Here is a 23,473-nt window from a genome sequence, read left to right as displayed (position 1 = left end):
AGAGCCAGAGGTGCTGACAGGACAGCAGCAGAGAGGGATTACAGGCTGATCTAAATGAATCCATTCTGTTCCCTCGGATCAACTCAACCATGAACAAGGCTAGAATAAAACAGTAGGGAAATTAACTCTGCAGCAGCCCAGCTATGTACACTGCAAACGTCAGGATATTTAATATGAAAAAAGACTTGCTAAAGGGCAAAAATTCTGCATTTTGCTCTGTCCCACTGGGCCCTCTCTGACTTCTAGGAAGAGTAAGTTTTCACCATCATTGTAAAGCCTTATTTTGTCATTTCTAGAGATTAATATTTACTTAAGGTGATTACTTTTTATGTAAACAAATACAGGTCAACTCTGTTACGTGAACTGAAATCTCACTTTAATATGGTTTTGAGCAGTATGTAAACATTAAAGTGACCAGTGATTCCATGTCTATGGGGCAGCAGCCTCTAAGGTGCAAGGTTGAGTAACCGGATGGTAGCCGGCTAGCGATGGCTATGTAACAGTCTGATGGCCTTGAGATTGAAAAACAGCTTCTATCTCCCTGTCCCAGCTTTGATGCACCTGTACTGACCTCGTCTTCTGGATGCTAGCGGGGTAAACAGGCCGTGGCTCAGGTGGTTGATGTCCTTGATGATCTTTTTGGCCTTTGTGACGTCGGGTGCTGTAGGTGTCCTGGGAAGGCAGGCAGTGTACCCTCGGTGATGCGTTGGGCACACTGCCTGCGCCACCCTCTGGAGAGCCCTGTGGTTGCGGGCAGCGCAGTTGCCATACCAGGCAGTGATACAGACCAACAGGATGCTCTCAATTGTGCATCTAAAACTTTGTGAGGGTCTTGGGGGCCAAGCCAAATTTCTTCAGCCTCTTGAGGTTCTTCACCACACTGTCTGTTTGGGTAGACCATTTCAGTTCGTCAGTGATGTGTACGCCGAGGAACTTGAAGCTTTTCACCTTCCCCCTGAGGCCCCGTTGATGTGTATGGGGGTGTGCGCACTGCGGTTTCTTGAAGTCCACAATCAGCTCCTTCGTTTTGTTGAAGTTGAGGGAGAGATTATTTTCCTGCCATTACTCAGCCTACAGGGAGAAGGTGAGGGCCCTGGCAGTCTCATTGTCGGTGATCAGGCCTACCACCGTTGTGGCGTCAGCAAACTTAATGACGGCGTTGGAGTCGTGCTTGGCCACGTAGTCGTGGGTGAACAGGGAGTACAGGAGGGGACTAAGAAAGGAAACGAGGGGCCCCTGTGTTGAGGATCAGCGTGGCACATGTGTTGCCTACCCTTACCACCTGGGGGTGGCCCGTCAGGAAGTCCGGGGTCCAGTTGCAGAGGGAGGTGTTCAGTACCAGGGTTTTTAGCTTAGTGATGACCTCAGCCTTTCAAAGCACTTCATTGCTACCGACGTGGCGGTAGTCATTTAGGCGGGTTACTTTTGCTTTCTTGGGCACAGGGACTACGGTGGTCTGCTTGAAACATGTAGGTATTACAGACTCGGTCAGAGAGAGGTTAAAAATGTCAGTGAAGACACTTGCCAGTTGGTCAGCGTATGCTCCGAGTACACGTCCTGGTAATCCATCTGGCCCCGCAGCCTTGTGAATGTTGACCTGTTTAAAAAGGTCTTGCTCACATCTGCTACGGAGAGTGTGATCAGTCATCCGGAACAGCTGGTGAACTCATGCATGCTTCAGCATATTCCCATGAAAACTGATTGAGATCAAATGGTTGGTATTCATATACCGCATGGACATTTCGCCTTTTGGATGTCAAAATCAATAAGGGACAGTTTCCCGGACAAAGATTAAGCCAAGTCTTAAACTAAAAGCCACTTCAAATGGAGAATCTCTATTAAGCATGCTTTATTTTTAGTCTTACTACAACAGTGACAACCTGTTTTTCTCAGCATGACATGTGGGTGAGTGAACATAACCCATAGGTTATATTCAAATGAGGTGCTTCTCTCACCAGTACTATTGGCTACGTCACTGTCGGTGGGGGCGAGGTTGGGCGTGGGCTTGGGGCTGGCCGTCTGGTGGGTCGGGGAGGATGCTGCGTCGCCGTTGACAACAGGGGCGGGGCCGGGGCTGGAGTCGCTGTGGGCAGAGGAGGTGGAGGGACACTCACTGTCCACCCCGTTATAGGTGGGAGCACCATTCACTGAGCTGTAGGAGGAGAAGTTTACAATTGTAATCTCTGCATGTGAATAAAATATTTGATATGAAGGTAATGTATTGTATACAGTGCATTCAGAAAGTATTCTGACCCCTTGAGTTTCCACATTTGTTTAACGTTACAGCATTATTCTTTTTACACTCTCAATCTAAACACAATACCCCATAATGACAAAGAAAAATCAGGTTAAACCTTTTTACAAATAAAAAAATTGGAAATATCACAAGTATTCAGATCCTTTACTCAGTACATAGTTAGACTTTGGGATGACGCTACTAGCTTGGTACACCTGTATTTGGTAAGTTGATCTGCAGAGAAGAATGGGAGCATCTCAAGCTCTGTCAAGTTGGATGGGGAGCATTGCTGCACAGCTATTTTCAGGTCTTTCCAGAGATGTTCGGTTATGTTCAAGTCCGGGCTCTGGCTGGGCCATTCAAGGACTTGTCCTGAAGCCACTCCTGCGTTGTCTTGTCTGTGTGCTTATGGTAGTTGTCCTGTTGGAAGGTGAACCTTCGCCACAGTCTGAGGTCCTGAGCAGGTTTTCGTCAAGGATCTGTACTTCACGCCGTTCATCTTTTCCCTCGATCCTGACTAGTATCCCAGTCTCTGCCGCTGAAAAACATCCACACAGCATGATGCTGCAACCACCATAATTCACCGTAGGGATGGTGTCAGGTTTCCTCCAGACGCGATGCTTGGCATTCAGACCAGACTTTAATCTTGGTTTCATCAGACTAGAGAACCTTGTTCCTCATGGTCTGAGTGTCCTTTAAGTGCTTTTTGGCAAATTCCAAGCGGCCTGTCATGTGCCTTTCATGAAGGAATGGCTTCCGTCTGGCCACCCTACCATAAATGGCCTGATTGGTGGAGTGCTGAGAGATGGTTGTCCTTCTGGAAGGTTCTCCCATCTCAACAACAAAGGAACTCTGGAGCTCCCTTCTCCCTCAGATTGCTGAGTTTGGCCTGGCAGCCAGCTCTAGGAAGAGTGTTGGTGGTTCCAAACTTCTTCCATTTAAGAATGATGGAGGCCACTGTGTTCTTAGGGACCTTCAATGCTGCAGAAACCTTTTGGTACCCTCCCCCAGATCTGTACATCGACACAATCCCGTCTAGGCGCTCTACGGACAATTTTAATTCATTCATTTTGCTTTTAATTTTGCTCTGACATTACTGTACTGTCACCTCTGGGACCTTATCCACACGCACACTCCTTTCCAAATCATGTCCAATAAATGTACCACAGGTGGACTCCAATCAAGTTGTAGAAACATCTCAAGGATGATCTATGGAAACAGGATGCACCGGAGCTCAATTTCAAGTCTCACAGCAAAGTTTCTGAATACTTGTGTAAAAATAGAAATACCCAGTTTTACATTTTTTGCAAGTTTTATAAAAACCTGTTTTAGTTTCATCATTATAGGGATTGTGCGTAGATAGATAAAATACTAATCAATTTTAGAATAAGGCTGTAACGAAATAAAATGTGGAGAAAGTCAAGGGGTCTGAAAACTTTGAATGCTCTGAAGGTACAAAGAGACTTCATAAAAAAACTGAAATTCTCAATAAACCGTCAAAGAAATAAAGTAAAATATCAGTACAAATATAGGGTTGGGCAGTATACCAGTATTGATGAATGGACCAGTTTGAGTTTAACCTTTAAAATGTCATTTCAATGTTTGGTTTGTTAAATGTGATACACAACTCCGGCGCTTATAGTTTACGCCATTTGATACTTGAGTCCTCTCTCGCTCTCCTCCTGCATGCCGCTAAACACACCAAGCAGTACCCCGTTACTAAAGGAGAAAGCAGTTGCTCGACCACAGAGCCACAGCCACTCACTTAGCATGGTCAGATGAACGCAACCATGTTGGTAACATGCTGCTTTCAACAAGCGTTCAATAATTACACAAACTAATAGTGCATCTTACTGTCAGCAAACTACTGTCTGTTAGTTTGTCTTTTCTTAGCAAGGTGCTGCCACTATATTCCAATTAGAGAATTAGAATAATCATTATATTTTCATGACTTCAAACAGTTCAATTAACTAGGCCTAGATGTTTTGCCCATATCATACTGCGTGGCAGAGTCTAATTGATAATAAAAGTGCAGGAAATCCAGAAATGTATGAAAATGCTGACTATTTTTGTTTGGAGTTGAATTGAACAGTATAAAATGGAGAAAGCCCCATTGAAAATCAGTTATGTATGTGTTGCAACTAAAGGTCGACCGATTAAGTCGGAATGGCAGATTAATTAGGGCCGATTTCAAGTTTTCATAACAATCGGAAATCGGTATTTTTGGGCGCCGATTTGCCGATTTTCAAAAATTGATTTTTGAATGTACCTTTATTTAACTAGGCAAGTCAGTTAAGAACACATTCTAATAGCGTTTCAAACATCACTCGCTCTGAGCCTTCTAGTAGTTCTGTTGTCGTTGTGGCTGTTGTCGTTGTGTTGCTGGTTCGAGCCCAGGGAGGAGGGACGGAAGCTATACTGTTACATTTGCAATACTAAAGTGCCTATAAGAACATCCAATTGTCAAAGGTTAATGAAATACAAATGGTAGAGAGGGAAATAGTCCTATAATTCCTATAATAACTACAACCTAAAACTTCTTACCTGGGAATATTGAAGACTCATGTTAAAAGGAACCACCAGCTTTCATATGTTCTCATGTTCTGAGCAAGGAACTGAAACGTTAGCTTTCTTACATATCACATATTGCACTTTTACTTTCTTCTCCAACACTTTGTTTTTGCATTATTTAAACCAAATTGAACATGTTTCATTATTTCAGGCTAAATTGATTTTATTGATTTATTTTAACTTAATATAATACGTGTTCATTCAGTATTTTTGTAATTGTCATTATTACAAAAAAAAAAAAAAAAAAGTCTGATTAATTGGTATCGGCTTTTTTGGTCCTCCAATAAATCGGTATCGGTGTTGAAAAATCATAATCGGTCGACCTCTAGTTGCAACCCTAGGATCATGAACTACTCAAAGCATTTTTCCAACTTTAATTTTTGAAACATAAAACACCGTAAAAAAAAATATTTGTCCATAATCGCCCAGCCCTACAAATAGGACACGGCAAATAAGGATGTAATGCTGAGTTATCCACGTGTGCAGAGACAGATCCTATGACCTATGTGATGGTGGGGTTAAACATGGGGGCAGTAGGCTAGACTCCCCATGTGTCAGAAGGAGGCCCCTCGTTTAGACAAACCACCTTGAGACAACGCGTCTTCCCACAACACAATGGGGGTGACAAATCACTGTCTGAAAGCACTACTAATGATGGAGCGTGCCTGACAGCATTCTCTGTAGACTAGTGCGTGTGTGTGTGTGTATATATATATATATATATATATATATATATATATATATATATATATATATAGTGTTTTGAGTGTGTGTTCTGAAAATGTCCATATCTGTTTTCTGGCCAGGATAACAGCACCACCACAATACCTCAGAGCGGCAAGCAGAAATGTTATTACCTCCATTAACCCTCTTCCTGTTTTTCAGGCAGGCCACGCACATGCAGCCAACTCCACTTCCTCTGTATCAATGCTTCTGTGGCACTTCAGAGTACAGAGGGTATGTGAGTGCGTCTATGTGAGTGTGTGTGTGTGAGGGAAGGACTTGTGATGCCAGTCTTTCAGAGTGGGAGTAAAGGGAGCCTGGGCGCTCCGCCCTGCGTATGTCCTGTTCTGTACGGGGCACTAGTGACGCAGTCCTTGTTCTGAGAAGAGGCAACGCTTTGTGACATTGAGACTATTGTCATGCAGGGCAGAGGATGAGGGAGAGAGGGGGCAGGGTGCTATGGTGATGAAACAGGCAAGACTGAAGGAGAGCCTTTGTGTTGGTTCACAAGGTTTCGTCTCTGCACTCATTGCCAGAGACCAGACAGACAGGTCCCAGGGACAGATGTAACTAGCCTACATGAGGCAGGCAGCACATACAGTATATTGCGCCACAATGCGGACAACCCAAACACACCACTAACACAATCAGAGTCTGGGCAGTGTTTTTGCTGGAGGTGGGCGGACACACGCACACGATCCACAGTAGGTTGTGTATACTGTGAAAGTCAGGCCTAGTGGGACAGTGGATGTGTTTTAACAGCTGGGAGAAGGGGCACAGGGGTTATAGGAAGTGTAGGAGAGAGGGCGAAAGGGGGGAGACGGAGAGAGGGACAACACAAGTGCAAAGGCAGTGTATGCAGTCATCACAGGCTGGACGCAGCAGTAACTGCAATGCAGATGAAGTCTGTCTGCCATCTCCTTCACCTCTCAGTCTGAATAAATTGCCAACATACACTTTTTGAGGATTCTAATACAACCCATATTAGCCCTGTTAACTGCACTTCTACAGAGTGAGTGAGATAATAAAGATTAGGGTTGTGTGGCTAGGCCTGCATGCAAGCAGTCCTGATTTAGGGACAGAGGGAGACAGAGGGACAGAACATGTGCAGTCGGAGCTCTGATAAATTACAAGGTGAGAGTTCTAATATCCCAGGCTTCTGAGAACGCTCCAAGAGCCGGACAAATATAGTCCCTACCACAATGACGTAAGGCAGGAAAACCGGGCTCTATCTGTGTGTGTGTGTGTGTGTGTGAGAGACGACCGCACTGCCTTTCAGCATTGGCTTATGGTTGCTTCCAATATAAGCGGCACCACATTTTCTGCTGATACAATTCTTTCCGCAGCCATCTAAACCAAACGTCTCTGCTGACTCAGTGCCCATTCATTCACAACATGGTTTTCTGCCAGGAGTTCTTCTCTTACCTGTTGGGAGCCCTTGATGGAGTGTCCCCTCCATTTTCATGAATGGCATCGCCATTCTGCTGGACTTCTGAAAGGGAGGCAAAGGCACTGTTATCCTAAACAATATTCTACAACTAAACAAACACGCATACATACTATAAATAAAGCCAAAGATATGACAAGCCACACGCATACTAAAACAGACAGACACACACAGCGGTACTCACTGGTAGAGGTGGCAGTGTTGCCGTTGAGCAGTTGTTCCTGGTTGACGGTCAGACCGTCTAGGAACACAGTCAGCTCTCCCGTAGCAGCCACAGCCCCCTTATTGTCCAGCACCAGCTTCAACACCTCCTTCACGTTCTCCACTGAGGAGGGAGGGGAGACATAACATGGCAGAGACAGGATGGAAGAGAAAACAGCTATTAGTAACACTCATTAGCGAGAAAATGTCTGTTACTTTCAAGTAGGGCCCCAAATACTGTAACAGCATTCTTTCTAAACCATTTACTGTGGAATACTGTGCCCAACAGCAGAAAGGCATACTGCAGTTCATCCTGAAGAGTAAGAACAAATTCTTTGAGGAAATAATATCAGAGCTGATATCCTGTTCAGCTTGTTGCCTATTGACATTGTTCTTGTCAAGGTTAGAACATAAAAAGGAGGGAGGAATAAGAGATGAGGCGGGCTGCCAACTACATACATTTCCTGTCATGCTGCTCCAAGGCCTGGAGGAGGTCCAGAGTGGCTTTCCCCAGCAGAGCATCAGCCTTCAGGGTGTGGTGACTCCACACCTTAAAGTCCACCTGCGTGTGTGGCCTGACATTTCTGCAACACAGCGGTCACACATCAACTATACCGCATGCACACGCGAGCGCGCACACACACAGAAAGTGACCTGGACACAACAGTGTTCATTTCTTATAAAGCCGTAATGTGCGTCCAAGCCAATTTCCCCCTGGGAGCAAACATGTTTTTCTTATCGTATCTTACACCAACTAACTGGTGGTTTCTTTATCCAATTCTTCTGCTATAGAAACAAACTACCAGCACTATTACAGCACATTCAGTGCTGATATGCTTTTCAGGATGCACAGCATACATTAGTCACAATATCACCATGACTCAATGCAATAACTGTAGGGCCTGTTACCCCACTGACTTTACGTCGCTCCACTGAAGTCAATGGGCAGACTGACAAAAACCAGGTTTCCATCCAACCATTTCATGCAGATTAATTACCCGACACAAAAAAAGTCACAACTAGGATTAAGGAAACGGGGACTGCCGGAACAACTTTATAAAATGTCGACAGACAATTTAATCATTCGACATGGCGGGATTTTTTTGTGTCTGTAAAATTAGTTATTCATTATTTTTATGTGCACTACGTCAACACACACACTTTAATCCCAATAAATCAGTTTGATGGAAACATGTCTGGTGGGAAAATGTACATGTTTTATCCAGATTTTTGAATATTCACTTGAAAACCTGTCACCAATTGGATGAAAACCTAGCTAGACAGCCAGCCAGATAGGAAGGATCTTGTGACTTCTAGCAAGGTGTCACAACCTGGGGTGATATGCAGCATTTGATAATAATGGTAATTCATGTTTTTCAGCCATCCTTAGAAGGGCTCCCTCATCAATCTGAACATGTCTCCCGTCGTCTGGGCACAGCCACTGACAGCGCTCTAATCCAATCAGCTCTATACACAGGACACGCTTTAACAGGGAGAGGTCTCAGCGGTCTGTCTGTGGCATACACAACATCTGAAGGGAAGGGAGACTCAGGAGTCCGTCTTGTCGTTACCCTGTTAAGACTTCAAAGAGTTGTGTTTAGGCATTGATTTTAAATCGCACCTCCATGCTATGATACAATGACTATCGCATTGGCCATTTCCCTTGACAATTACAATTTCTTGAGCCTTTGGCAAACGCTTGTTTTTGATCACACTCCCTCTTCCAGACTTCCCTCTCTGCAGATCAGACCGGTTAGTATTCCTCACACAGGCACGGGTCCCCTCCCCCTCAGAGACCGAGGGCTGCCTCTGACTGCAGAATAAAGAACTACCCTGGTCTATAGAAACACAGGCAACCTAGAGAGAGTGCAAGAATGAGAGCTAAGAAAACAGAGACGACCAGAAAGCGTACAGAGGCAGAAGTAAACAAAAAAAAAGGACAAAGGTAGTAAACACATCCAGATTGTGCCCCAAATGGCATCCCCTGGCCTAGTCGTTTAGGTCAAAAGTAGTGCACTATATAGGGAATAGAGTGCCATTTGGGACACATCTTCAGTAAATCCTTCTATAAGCTGTTTGATAAATGGAAAAGCTGATAGCTAACCAAGTGTGTTTAACCCCAATGCAAATGGTGGCCCTCTCCCTGCATTCAGAAAATACAGTGCAATATACCAGCAGTGTTTTGCACTAGTGTCAGCTGTCTACAGACTCACTTTCAGCCAGGTACTTTTTCCACTTAAAGTACCTATTGATAGAGCAGGCGATGAAGAGAAACACTCCTGGTTTAACAGTCTGCCCCACCACTTGGTACATGGGTGTGTGTTGTGTGCGCTGGGGTTGGTTGCGTCGGAATTTCTTTACATGGAGTGTGGCAACGAGTCAAAATCCACTTAGCCTATTGTTTTCTGGCACATTAATTTATTCATTTTCCTGTGCATGGTCCGACATTACCGGCCCAGGGGGCCAGTGGATCTCGTCAGTCACTGGCACGACAGAGCAATTAACTTTTCAGCACATTTTTTCCATTCCAGTTCAACATTTACCTGCTCTGTCACAGACTACCATTGGAGACCTCGCGTCTACCATTGAGCAATAGGATTGGCCGTTCATTCAAGCACCACCACGTTCTGTCCCACGAGTCACAACTTCGAGCAGTACATCAGTTGATAATTTCACACAGCACATGCGAGCTGTCCTGAGCAAAAAGTAGCACCCAGCAATCTACTCGCTAGGCTTATTTATTTTAGGGAAAGGGATTTGCAAAACCAAACCTTCAATAGTGAACATACTAGCAATACGTACATTTTTTGCGAGCCATGACGAGACGTAAAAGGAATTCGAATGTTGAAAGAATGCCTGGATACAGCCGTTAGCCGTGGTATATTGGCCATATACCACACCCCCAACATGCCTTATTGCTATTATAAAACTGGTTACTAACGTAATAAAACAGTAAAAGGTTTGTCATACCCGTGGTATACAGTCCGATATACCCCAGGTTTTAGCCAATGAGCATTCAGAGCTCAAACCCGGTTTATAAAACTGTAAATAAATCAGTTTCCTGCATAAAAATCGAATAAAGTGTTATTGGTCACATACACATATTTAGCAGATGTTATTGTGGGTGTAGTGAAATGCTTGTGTTCCTAGCTCCAACAGTGCAGTAATATCTAACAAATCACACATATCTAAAAGTAAAAGAATGGAATTAAGAAATATAAAAGTATTAGATTGAGCAATGTCGGAGTGGCATTGACTAAAATACAGTATATACATATGAGATGAGTAAAGCAGTATGTAAACATTATTAAAGTGCCTAGTGTTCCATTAAAGTGGCCAGTGAATCCAAGTCTATGTATATGGGGCAGCAGCCTATAAGGTGCAGGGTTGAGTAACCGGGTGGAAGCCGGCTAGTGATGGCTATGTAACAGTCTGATGGCCTTGAGATAGAGACTGAAAAACAGCTTCTCTGTCCCAGCTTTGATGCACCTGTACTGACCTCGCCTTCTGGATGATAGCGGGGTGAACAGGCCGTGGCTCAGGTGGTCGAGGTCCTTGATCTTATTTTTGGCCTTCCTGTGACATCAGGTGCTGTAGGTGTCCTGGAGGGCGGGATGTTTGCCCCCAGTGATGCATTGGAAAGAACCGAACCACCCTCTGGAGAGCCCTGCAGTTGCGGGCGGTGCAGTTGCCATACCAGGCGGTGATACATCCTGACAGGATGCGCTCAATTGTACATCTGTAAAACTGAGGGTTTTAGGGGCCAAGACAAATTTCTTCAGCCTCTTGAGGTTCTTCACCACACTGTCTGTTTGGGTAGACCATTTCAGTTCGTCAGTGATGTGTACGCCGAGGAACTTGAAGCTTTTCACCTTCCCCCTGAGGCCCCGTTGATGTGTATGGGGGTGTGCTCCCTCTGCTGTTTCCTGACTTTGAGTGAGAGGTTATTTTCCTGGCACCACACTCCCAGGGTCCTCACCTCCTTCCTGTAGGCCATCTCATCATTGTTTGTAATCAGGCCTACTACTGTTGTGACGTCTGCAAACTTAATAAACTACAGATAAATCCAACAGGAGAATTTGAGTGATGAAAGTTGGACAGAGGATCTCAATCTCTGTGGAATAAATACTTGGACCAGCTTAAAAAAAAAAAAAAAAAAAAAAAAGTACACTATTTTCTGGCAATTGTGCCGTTACTATGTGCCAGATATTAAGACGACAAACCATTGTAAAAACGGACCATTTGTGAGAATATAGAAATTACAAGTCAGAGCACAACAGTATGAGTACTCCCTCTTAGACAAGGTGACTTTAAATCAATATGTTCGCCTGTATTTACCCCAACAAATGAAATGCTAATTAGCTGCTAATGTGGCTATCATAAAGGAATACAAATGCAATGAGGATCTGGACGAGACTACCGAATCAAGGCAAAGGTAAGAATCTTTGGATTGGCCTCCCGAGTGGCGCAGTGGTCTAAGGCACTGCACAGCTAGTTGTGCCACTAGAGATCCTGGTTTCGAGTCCAGCCGGCCGCGACCGGGAGCCCCATGGGGCGGAGCACAATTGGCCCAGCGTCGTCCGGGTTAGGGGAGGGTTTGGCCGGCAGGGATTTCCTTGTCCCATCGCGCTCTAGCAACTCCTGTGACGGGCCGGGCGCAATGCACACTGACACCAGGCGTACAGTGTTTCCTCTGACACATTGGAGGCTGGCTTCTGGGTTAAGCGGGCATTGTGTCAAGAAGCAGTGCAGCTTGGTTGGGTTGTGTTTGAGGACGCATGGCTCTCGACCTTCGCCTCTCCCGAGTCTGTACGGGAGTTGCAGCGATGAAACAAATGAGTAAAAAGTTTTATTTTAAACAATTAAAAAAATCTCAGATGAACTATCAAATGTTAGCTAAATGTAGTAATTAATAAATTGGCAAAATGTATTTACATTTACATGTTAGCAAAGGTGCCAGCTAGAGATGTGCAGGAGCTTGCAGGAAATTGTAGTCTAGCGTGATGTCTACTTTGACACCAATTAGCATTTTCGAATCAGAGGAGAGTCAAAAATATTGATAAAAGTCAATTATGTAAATCTCTCGGACAAGTTATCAAAACATCCCGCCAGGGTAATCCTACACAAAACACAACCCTTGTTTTAAGTGTTTTTAAAATCCCCTACAGGAAAAATGAATGTAACTATTTCCGTGTTTGACCGCTAGGTTTTTATCTCCACTGTGGGGCTCTATTGTCATAGGCTACAGCAGGGTTTCCCAAACTCAGTCCTCAGTACCCCAAGGGGTTCACGTTTTGGTTTTTGTCTTAACACTACAAAGCGGATTTCAAATTAAGACAAAACACTAAAACGTGCACACCTTGGGGTCCTGATGACAGAGCTGGGGAAATGTTGGATTACAGACTAAAATGACTGCAATTCAACTTTGCCATGGTTTTCTTAGCTAGACGCAGGTAGCCTATTGCCCCTGATAGACCTACATCTAATTTCAGATTGCCTACATGTCGCGTAGGCTAAACGATTTAGCAGCTTGCTTAGTTCAAATTGACAAACTAATTCATTCAACATGAATAGTGAGGCGATTTCTAAGTAAGAAGTGATTGTGTTGCCCAATATCCTGCTGGAATAGGCTACAGAGGATGGGGTTGTAATTACAAATCACTGAATCAAATAATATGAACTGAATGTTTGTCAACAGCCAGTGTTTCTTGTTCTGTAGCCTATTCTGACTGACTTAACATCAATCTAATTTAATTAACTAAACATGTCCATTAATATGCATAATATAGTTATAGGCTATTTATTAAATCTGTTTAGCAGCTCCAGTTAGGCTACACAAGTGGCACAAGTTGATTTGCGATGACTCCAGTGATATTGCCATTTTAACATATTTATCAAATGGTAGGCTACAATGGCATTTCATTTAATAGGATACTTGGATGGCCAACAGATGAAAATGTATTATTGGCCACATTTAATGGCATTTTCCACTGAGGAATCCCCCCCCATAACATTTTCCCTATAACAGGAGCACGCAAAGGAGTTCTGAGCACGTGTAAAACACGTCGCTTGATGTGGCTTTCCATGAGCAAAGTAGACATTAAAGTACCATTTGAACCACCTCCAAGCAACTTTTTCTAATGTGCTCTAGTGCACCACTAGTAGTTTCTGTACAACGTCACCGTTATTTCTTGATGCGCATCAGTTCCAGCGTGTTAATATGTTTCATGGAAAAAGGGTTGGAAAGTAATTGTCTCCATAATGACATTGTACAACTGGTAAAAAGTCCTGTCTGCTCTGTCTCCTCTCACGTGACTCAGCCAAAAGTGGACTCAGCTGCCGGCTGCAGCACTCTCAACAAACACTCCTGCACTCACTACCTGATGGTGAAATATAGATTTTTAAAGAGAAATGCCATGGCCACGTTCACCGTGCAACTTAGAAGTAGGCCAAAAACCTGCAACCAATACATTTTCACCCGCAACATTGTTTACAACAAGTTGCCCAATTTTGCGGGAAAATCAAGGACATGGCAAGCCTAGCATTCCTCTTGTCTAGCCGACTATAGCAATGTTCCAAAAAGAGATATTGACGTCTGTCTTACAGGGGCAGCGTCCTATTCTCAAATCACATACTAATTTAGAAACAAAAAGGAACGCAATTAATACAACAAAGAATAGAGTAATGACTTGCAATGTTAAAGTATACATACACTACCAAAAGTATGTGGGCACCTGCTCGTCGAACATCTCAATCCAAAATCATGGGCATTAATATAGAGTTGGTCCCCCATTTGCTGCTATAACAGCCTCCACTCTTCTGGGAAGGCTTTCCACTAGATGTTGGAACATTGTGCCTGAATGGAAGCAAGTCCCCCCAGCAATCGCATTAGTGAGGTTGGGCACCAGTCAAGTTCTTCCACACTGATCTCGACAAACCATTTCTGGACGTACCTCGCTTTGTGGACGGGGGCATTGTCATGCTGAAACAGGAAAGGGCCTAGCCCCAAACTGTTGCCACAAAGTTGGAAGCACAGAATCTTCTAGAATGTCATCGTGTGATGTAGCGTTACAATTTCCCTTCACTGGAATTAAGGGGCCTGGCCCAAACCAGCCCCAGACCATTACTCCTCCTACACCAAACTTTACAGTTGGCACTATGTATTCGGGCAGGTAGCGTTCTCCTGGTATCCGCCAAACCCATATTCGGCCGTCGGACTGCCAGATGGTGAAGCGTGATTCATCACTCCAGAGAAGTCCAATGGCGGCAAGCTTACACCACTCCAGCCGATGCTTGGCATTGTGCATGGTGATCTTACCTTGTGCTGTTATTGTTAAGTGGAAACGTCAAGGAGCAACAATGGCTCAGCCGCAAAGTGTTAGGTCACAAGCTCACAGAACGGCACCGCCGAGTGCTGAAGCACTTAAAAATAATCTGCCCTCGGTTGCAACACTCACTACCAAGTTTCAAACTGCCTCTGGAAGAAATGTCAGCAAAATAAATGTTCGTGAAGCTCCCAACGAACAGTTCTTGTGCTGACGTTTCAACCAGAGGCAGTTTGAAACTTGGTAATGAGTGATGCAACCGAGGGCGGATGATTTTTACGCACTACGCACTTCAGCGGTGCTGTTTTGTGAGCTTGTGTGGCCATCGTTGCTCCTAGACATTGCCACTTCACAATAACAGCACTTACAGTTGACCGGGATAGCTCTAGCAGGGGAGAAATTTGACAAACTGACTTGTTGGAAAGGTAGGATACTAAGACTGTGCCATGTTGAAAGTTACTGAGCTCAGTAAGGCCATTCTACTGCCAATGTTTGTACATGGAGACTGCATGACTGTGTGCTCAATTATATACACATGTCAGCAACGTGTGTGGCTGAAATAGCCGAATTTGAAGGGGTGTCCACCCACACACACACTTAAAAAATAGAATAAAAATTACCAACAGGGGTCCTAAAATTCTATTTCAAATAGCTAAATGGTCCATGGTACGACCATCTTAAAACAATTCCATATGTTAGCAGAGCGAAAGCATACAAACCTATAGGCCCTGCATGACCCCAATGCATTTAAGAACTACACCATGCCAGGGCCAGCAAAAATTCTGTTCGGACCAGTAGATTTTTGGCCAAATGGCTCGACCGGGCCACGTTGGACCATGGTGTGTTTCATAGGCGGCCACGGAGTGGTGGCGCATAGACCGACTGTGCTTTGATTGACGAACAGCAAGCTGGACATTTTTTTTTTTTTTTTAGGGTGTCGAAATGACTGAATAAAGCCCCTCATAAATCCTTACCATTCATAAATCATACAACGTAGTTATATCTCCATGGTATCAATTCAGGACAAGTAAACTAAAGATCCCGTTTGTATTTTCGATATGAAGTCCATAAGGACTTGCAAGACATTAAATTGAGTGACTCGTCAGTAGCCTATCGAATTGCATCGTTAAGAGAGCTTTTCATTTGGCTCCTTACCTGCTGTTAAATTAAGCCAGGAGACTATTACAGTATGCTTTAAAGGCCCTTTGCAATCAATTATTTTTGTCCTGTGTTTCATATACCGTACAACAGCTGATGAAACCAACACTTAAAGGTATCAGTGTTATTTCCTGACAGTTGCTGGTTGAAAATACGATCTAGCATTAGAATGTACCAGATGCCACCATAATAGAGCTGGTTTTAGAACCAGTCGACTATGACTTGCAGGCCACAGCTGAGCTTCAGACAGCTAGCTACTCCTATAACATGTAGCATACACAAAAACAAACCAAACAAACAGAGCCCTGGAGGTTGTCTGAGATAATTACCCCATCAAGGCAATTAGTGTCCTGGTTAATGAGTTTCTGAGAGCAAGTTTGATATGGCACCCTTTTGCCTTAGTGCAAAACTTTTGAGCAGGCCCATAGGGCTCTGGTCAAAACTAGTGCACTATTCATACGGGATAAGGTGTCATTTGGAACACAGCCTGACATTTGGCTTTGACTCATTAAAGCCAGAGAACCATAAAAGCTGCTAGGTTACAGGCAGCTCTGCTAGAGTTGCAACTGAACAGATACAGAAGGGTCTTTTCAGCACAGTTCAAACCTCCGCACCAACAAGGGAAATAAAACAATAAAGCCAACAGGCTCTTTTTGGGAACAGAGTGTTCAGAGGAAAGATACAGTATGTCTGCTTTGGTTTTTCAATCATCGTCATTTCCTTGTGCTGTAGGCCATCTGCCCAGATTGGATGACTAAGTATTAGAGATATTCAGACTTTTAGTCGTTAGTCAGCTCTCCCACAAGCCCACTATGTGTTCCAATGAATCCACACTGTTCCCATCTCAGCACCACCCCCAGATTCCCACAGATAAATAAGACCTTTGAGAAAACTAATCTTTGTGTTTTACCATAAATGCTCAGGCATCTCATAAGTAACCTGGTTCCTGCAACAACAAAAATTGTCTAGATTCCTTCTCCCTCTAGTCTTCCTATTCCAGTACAGAACAGGTTAGATTGAAGAAGCACTACAGAAAACGATTCATTCCGAATTAACACACCACCATTGGTCTAACTCTAAAAAGAGTGGGACTTGATTCAGAAAGGAATACAACGTTGCTCGAGCATACCAAACAGACCACAGTAAGTGATTAAGGTGGTGAGCGAATTAAATGGGCTACTCATGACACACATTACGAACACACACACAGAAGGTAGGGTTCCTTACAGAGTGAGCCGCTCATCCCACTTGGGGTTGGAGGAGCTGTGGGACTTTGCCGTGCGGCGCGACTCCCCTTCCGCTGTCACCTCCACATAGATGGACGTCCCAAACAAGCTCTTCTTCCGCTTGAGTTTGGCACAGGCAACGACGGCATGTAGCTGCGACGTCGGTCCGTGGTTATAGCTACACTCCGTTCTGGAAGAGGCCGTGGCCATGTCATACACCGCAGTGGAAGCCTGAAGATACACAAAACAAAGGTGGTCAAAACGAGGACAACCTTAAGAAAAGTCACCAGCAATCTAAAACGATGTGATATACAGTGCCTTCGGAAAGTATTCAGACCCCTTGACTTTATCCCCTTTGTTACGTTACAGGCTTATTCTAAAATGGATTAAATAAAACATTTCTCTTCAATCTACACACAATACCCCATAATGACAATGAGAAATAGGTTTAGACATTTTTGCAAAATTGAACATAACAGAATACCTTATTTACATAAGTATTCAAACCCTTTGCTATGAGACTCGAAATTGAGCTCAGGTGCATCCTGTTTCCATTGATCATCCTTGAGATGTTTCTACAACTTGATTGGAGTCCACCTGTGGTAAACTCAATTGATTGGACCTGATTTGGAATGGCACACACCGCTAGATAAGGTGCCACTGCATGTCAGAGCAAAAGCCAAGCCATGAGGTGGAAGAACTTGTCCGTAGAGCTCCGAGACAGGATTGTGTCGAGGCACATATCTGGGGAAGTGTACCAAAAACAATTCGGCAGCATTGAAGGTCCCCGGGAACACAGCGGCCTCATCATTCTTAAACGGGAGAAGTTTGGAACCACCAAGACTCTTCCTAGAGCTGGCCGCCTGGCCAAACTAAGCAATCAGGGGAGAAGGGCCTTGGTCAGGGAGGTGACCAAGAACCCGATGGTCACTGACAGAGCTCCAGAGATCATCTGTGAAAGTGGGAGAACCTTCCAGAAGGACAACCATCTCTGCATCATTCCACCAATCTGGCATTTACAGTAGTGGCCAGACGGAAGCCACATAACTCCAAGCGGGCTGTCTTCCGAAACAAGATTCTCTGGTCTGACGAAACCACGATTTAACTCTTTGGCCTGAATGTCAAGTCTGGAGGAAACCTGGCACCATCCCTATGGGTCACCGCATGATGGTGGCAGCATCATGCTGTGGGGATGTTTTTCAGCAGCAGGGACTGGGAGACTGCTAAAGATCGAGGCAAAGATGAACAGAGCAAAGAGATCAGAGAGATCCTTGATGAAAACCTGCTCAGGACCTCAGGCGGAGGTTCAGCTTCCAACAGGACAACGACCCTAAGCACATAGACAAGACAACGCAGGACTGGCTTCGGGACCAGTCTCTTAATGTCCTTGAGTGGCCCAGCCAGAGCCCGGACTCGAACATCTCTGGAGAGGCCTGAAAACAGCTTTGCAGTGACGGTCCCCATCCAACCTGACAGAGCTTGAGAGGATCTGCAGAGAAGAATGGGAGAAACTCCCCAAATACAGGTCTGCCAAGCTTGTAGCATCATACCCAAGAAGACTTGAGGCTGTAATATCTGCCAAAGGTGCTTCAAAGTACTGAGTAAAGGGTCTGAATACTTATGTTTTATATTTAATACATTTGCAAACATTAAAAAAAGAAATGTGCCTTGTCATTATGGGGTATTGTGTATAGATTGATTAAATAGTTTTTTCCCCCCTCATCAATTTTAGAATAAGGCTGTAACATAAAATGTGGACAATTCAAGGGGTCTGAATACTTTCCGAATGCACGAATATGTGCTTCCAATTACAATACAATGAAATGTATTCGGACATTGAACTCCTTATCCATTAATGACTTGCCCTGCAATAACTTTTGACTTCCATACCGAGTATCACGATACCAAGAATGACACCACAGCAAAAAAATGAAGTTATATTAGCCAAATCTTTGGCCAATTTAATCATAAGGGGGACATCGGTTGATGACTGCGCTGATATACAGAGTTGATCCGTGAGACATTTGATAGAAATGGCAACCCGCGGAACAATACAAAAAATTATATTAAAATTGAGGTTGTCACTGGCTTACCACACACACAAAAATACCCAATAATGTCAAAGTGGAATTATGTTTTCAAAATGAGAAGCTGAAATGTCTTCAGTCAATAAGTATTCAACCATTTTGTTATGCAAGCCTAAATAAGTTCAGGAGTAAAATTGTGCTTAACAAGTAACATGATAAGTTGCAATAATAATGTTTAACATGATTTTTGATTGACCACCTCATCTCTGTACCCCACACACACAATTATCTGTAAGGTCCCTCAGTCAAGCAGTGAATTTCAAACAGATTCAACCACAAAGACCAGAGGTTTTCCAATGCCTTGCAACGAAGGGCACCTATTTGTAGATGTTTTTTTTTATTTTAAAGTTGAAGTTACTAATTACACTTCGGATGCTGGGTGGCATAATCTGTCAGATTCTCTGTAATAATGGTATGGGAATAAGTGGTTTCTAGCATCAAACACTTTCAGTCACCTTGTCTAAAGGACAAGTGGATAAAAACAGGTTAATGTCATGCCCTGCATGATTTGTTGTTTTTTTAAATCTCACGGAATGTATTGTAGGCTGAATGATAGAACAGCTACTTTAACGTGTTAAAATGTTACGGGATTCATTTTCTTCATTGTTTTTGACGGGTAGGCCAATCGGCTAGGCCTACATTACGATCAAATAGTTTTAACAGTGTCCAAGTAGGATACTGTGGCTAACTTAAAAAGAGGGTACAGCCTCTGTTCACAATAAACGTGCGCTGGAAGAATTGCACCGGATTTTTACAACGTTCAAGCTTGCGCTCGGCAGACCAGAAATTACCTCTTGAACAATTTGAGGGAACATTGGTTATAGGTATGACTGTCATCGGCAAGGAATTTTTGGGGGAGGATAAAAAGCGCAAAGCACAGGCAAAATCCTTGAGGAAAACCTTGTTTCGTCTGCTTTCCAACAGACACTGGGAGACAAATTAACCTTTCAGCAGGACAATAACCTAAAACACAAGGCCAAATATACACTGGAGTTGCTTACCAAGACGACATTGAAATGTTACTGAGTGGCCTAGTCACAGATTTGACTTAAATTCAGCTTGAAAATCTATGGCCAGACTTGAAAATGGCTGTCTAGCAATAATCAACAACCAACTTGACAGAGCTTGAAGAATTTTTTAAAGAATAATGTGCAAATATTGTACAATCCAAGTGCGCAAAGCTCTTAAAGACTTAGCCAGAAAGACTCACAGCTGTAATCGCTGGCAACGGTGATTCTAAAATGTATCGACTCGGGGGGAGTTGAATACTTATCTAATAAAATATATATTTTTAACTTTCATATTTTTTTTTATACAAATGTTGTAATGTTTCTTCCACTTTGACAGAGTATTTTGAGTTGTCAAAAAATGACAATTAAATCCATTTTAATCCCACTTTTGTAACAAAATGTGGAAAAAGTCAAGGGGTGTGGGTACTTTCGGAAGGCACAGTACCTTTCGTATCCTTGGCTAACATTAGCTCGAGCTCACATCCAGGGGGGGAAAAAAGTACTAGAATGGCAAATATACATCCCTACTCACGATTGGTGCGTTTTGCAGAACCCTCCGGATCCTCAGCCGACTCCGTGGCCCATGATTGCCCTGTAACAGGAGACCGGGAGAAGTTAGTCATGCACTGTCAGCTGTTATATTAACACTGATCTGGGTTGTGCAAAGAAGGCTTTAACCTAACAGAACCAGTCACAGGGAAAATAAAAAAAGGGGGAACTTTCTTTATCTGAACAAAGTGCTGATGTAAGGTTTGTTTGGTGAAGAGGAGTGACAACATGAATGTCCTTAAACTGCCAAGATAAAACGGCTACCACAAGATCCCTTCCCTTCCTGTCCAAACACAGATGGGGTGCTAGGAGTCGTGTACTTAGAAGCTGAGAGCCACAGACCCAGGGAGCTCCAAACTGATAACTGTGCAGATGGAGGCGAGAGAGAGAGCAGGCTAAGAAAATTATCCATTGTCAGCATACATACGCCACCACCACTCAATTCTGAGGGCATAACACCACACAGACAAACATAGCCATGTGATATTTCTACACAAACAAAAAAACACAGTAAAATCATGTTACACACTGGCAAAGCAAAGGGACATGAAAACAGCCACAAACCATTATTAAAATGCAGATATGCACACAAATTGTCTCAGACTGCCTCAGTGTAACATACACTCATGAGTAAACAGGGCAAGCAAGGCCATCATCTCAGAGCATTAAAGGCTGAGATGAGTGGAGCCAGAGGACTCCCAGCTGACCAAGGGTGAAGTGCTGTTCATCAGGACAGGAGAAAGCCTCCATTGTCTTTAGACCAGGGGGATCAGGTCCCGCCTTTCCATATAATCAATAGGCTATGTATTATGATCTTCAGGCCCAAACTAATCCGAGATCAGCACTCCTACTGTGAGATGCTTGATATAGATGCCCCGGGGCTTCATCCTCATCCAAACATCTCAAGGAACACAGCAGAAGTCATTAGAGAGGGTGCAGAATCCAGAAGACCTTGAAGGGCACTTCACCCTACTCCAACACACTGCACTCGTCCCCTTTCTCACTTCTACGTGGCACTTCTATCAATCCTCTCCTCTGCAAAACACTTCTCTCAGTCCTTTGCTCACCTTTTATCTCCTGTCCTCTCCTTCACACCTAACTCCACTGCTCTCCTGTACCCGTCTGGCTGGCATAGGGGGACGGACGGTATGCGTCTGCCTTGCATTAGCTCCAGCTCAGCCGAGTGGCACAGAGACTACCGGCAGGCAGGCAAGATAAAACCTCTCCCTGATCCCCTCCGTCTGGAGACACAGAGCAGCCCAACCAGAGGCTGATAGGAGAGTAGGGGAGGATGTGGGAAGGGAAGTACAGGGGAGAGTGGGGATGTTGGCATCAGAACCAATGACACAGCATTACGGAGTGAGTCTGGCATGGAAACCAACCAATGTCTGAGATTAACAACCTCTGACCAGCTGACCGAACAACCAAGCGACTCGCAGCACCACTCTGCTCATTACGCCTCCAGCTATAACAGCGACATGACAGGAGAACAGATACCTGGCATAACCTCAAAAGGTGAACCAGCGCGACATCTAGGGCTGGCACAATTACTGTATAACCGACGGTTATGGATGAAGACCGTCATGAAAAGTGAAATAACCGCAAAGAAAACCACAAAAAAAAAACACTTAAGACATTTACTCCCTGCTTTGCTCCCATGGGTACACTCACAATGTCCGCCAGTAAACACATTACGCCATCATTAACTTAAACGGAGAAGCCAATTATATTCATTATATTTCTATGGCAGCACATGCCGTCAGAAGGGGAGGAGAAAATGTGCGTCAAAACAGCTATTAAGGTGACCGCGGTCATTTGGCTGGCCAATTACGGTCAGCAAAAATGTCATGGCCATTACAGTGATGTCGTGCCTCAAAGACAGAAGTGCTCAGTCGGTCTGGAGCTGAATGAACAGGCTGCATTAAAAAAAAATGTTTTTAAAGCATCATAGCTGTCCATCCTAAATGTGCAGATTGCAAAGGAAGTTTCATTTTTTTCCTCCGTAGAAAGAAAGCGTGATGTTCTGCTTAATCTGACAGCACAGACACCTATAGCAATATCTCATCAAGAGTACTCTGACCTGACTAGGAGTAGAGAGAGACACAGACTAGGAGTAGAGTGACAGACATAGGACTGGGGCAGAGCAGAGACCAACAGTAAGCTGCCATCAGTCTCTAATTAAGAAGGTTGACTAATGAAAAAGGGATACTGCCAGCCAGACAGGCCAGGGAGTAGTTTATAATCCCCTCAGCCCTGGAAGTCTGTCTGGGGTTGGAGGGCAAGAGCACAGGTAATCTCACTCCCAGACACTGTCCCCCCCACCCCCCCCCCCAAATGCGCAGAGTCTGGTGGACTAACGCAGAAAACTTGGCCTTAGTTAGCCAATAGAGAAAGACCGGGAGAAACTCCTGGCACAGGCATTGGCTTCACCGTGAGGTCCGCAAAAATTAAATGACAAATAATTTACTCAGCAATTAACTGATGTTTGAAAAAAAAAAATAATAATAATTTTAAAAAGTTTGCCATGGTGGGATATTTGTGTTTGCAAAATTAATTATGCAAGAATGGGTGGAAGCGCCTTTATGGGCAAATATTTATATAACTACTATTATATATAACATGGATTGCAGGTCTCCGTGCTGACATCCATACCCACACATGCAGTCAGAGCCAGCCCTAGCATTTTGGGGATCCTGTGGAAAACGGTTTCTTTTTTGGGGGGAGGGGCATGTGCCAAGACCAGAATGGGCAAATTTGCTCTATAAACAGTTGTGACAAAACCATCAAAATAGTTTAACCCCATTGAACTTATTTTTATTTGGTACATGGGAATTTAACCGTACATTTTTTAATGAGCACTAATAGGGCAGGTACACTTGCCAGGGACCTCACCATCCCATCACGCTACTTACGAGCCGATACCATATATATTGCAATTTG

General features: G+C 44.0%; 1 protein-coding gene across 2 annotated transcripts in view; it reads right to left on the bottom strand.

Moving 5' to 3' along the window:
• The window catches only part of LOC120028139 (NEDD4-like E3 ubiquitin-protein ligase WWP1), a 56,329-nt gene that overhangs the window by 17,665 nt on the left and 15,191 nt on the right, over positions 1–23,473 (bottom strand). The window contains exons 2-7 of one of the 2 annotated variants that reach the window (XM_038973340.1): positions 20,517–20,576; positions 16,889–17,118; positions 7,638–7,762; positions 7,162–7,302; positions 6,956–7,019; positions 1,956–2,152 (exon numbers count right to left, since the gene is read on the bottom strand). In XM_038973340.1, the coding sequence (XP_038829268.1) occupies positions 1,956–2,152; positions 6,956–7,019; positions 7,162–7,302; positions 7,638–7,762; positions 16,889–17,097 (736 nt within the window). In that variant the 5' untranslated portion in view covers positions 17,098–17,118; positions 20,517–20,576. Of the gene's footprint in view, positions 1–1,955; positions 2,153–6,955; positions 7,023–7,161; positions 7,303–7,637; positions 7,763–16,888; positions 17,119–20,516; positions 20,577–23,473 lie in introns of both variants that reach the window. The other variant, XM_038973339.1, reaches the window with a different exon arrangement.

The sequence above is a fragment of the Salvelinus namaycush genome, chromosome 33, assembly GCF_016432855.1.
Source record: "Salvelinus namaycush isolate Seneca chromosome 33, SaNama_1.0, whole genome shotgun sequence".
Classification (NCBI taxonomy): Eukaryota; Metazoa; Chordata; class Actinopteri; order Salmoniformes; family Salmonidae; genus Salvelinus; species Salvelinus namaycush.
The sequence above is the reverse complement of the archived record's forward strand: the minus strand, read 5'-3'. Positions and strand labels throughout refer to the sequence as shown.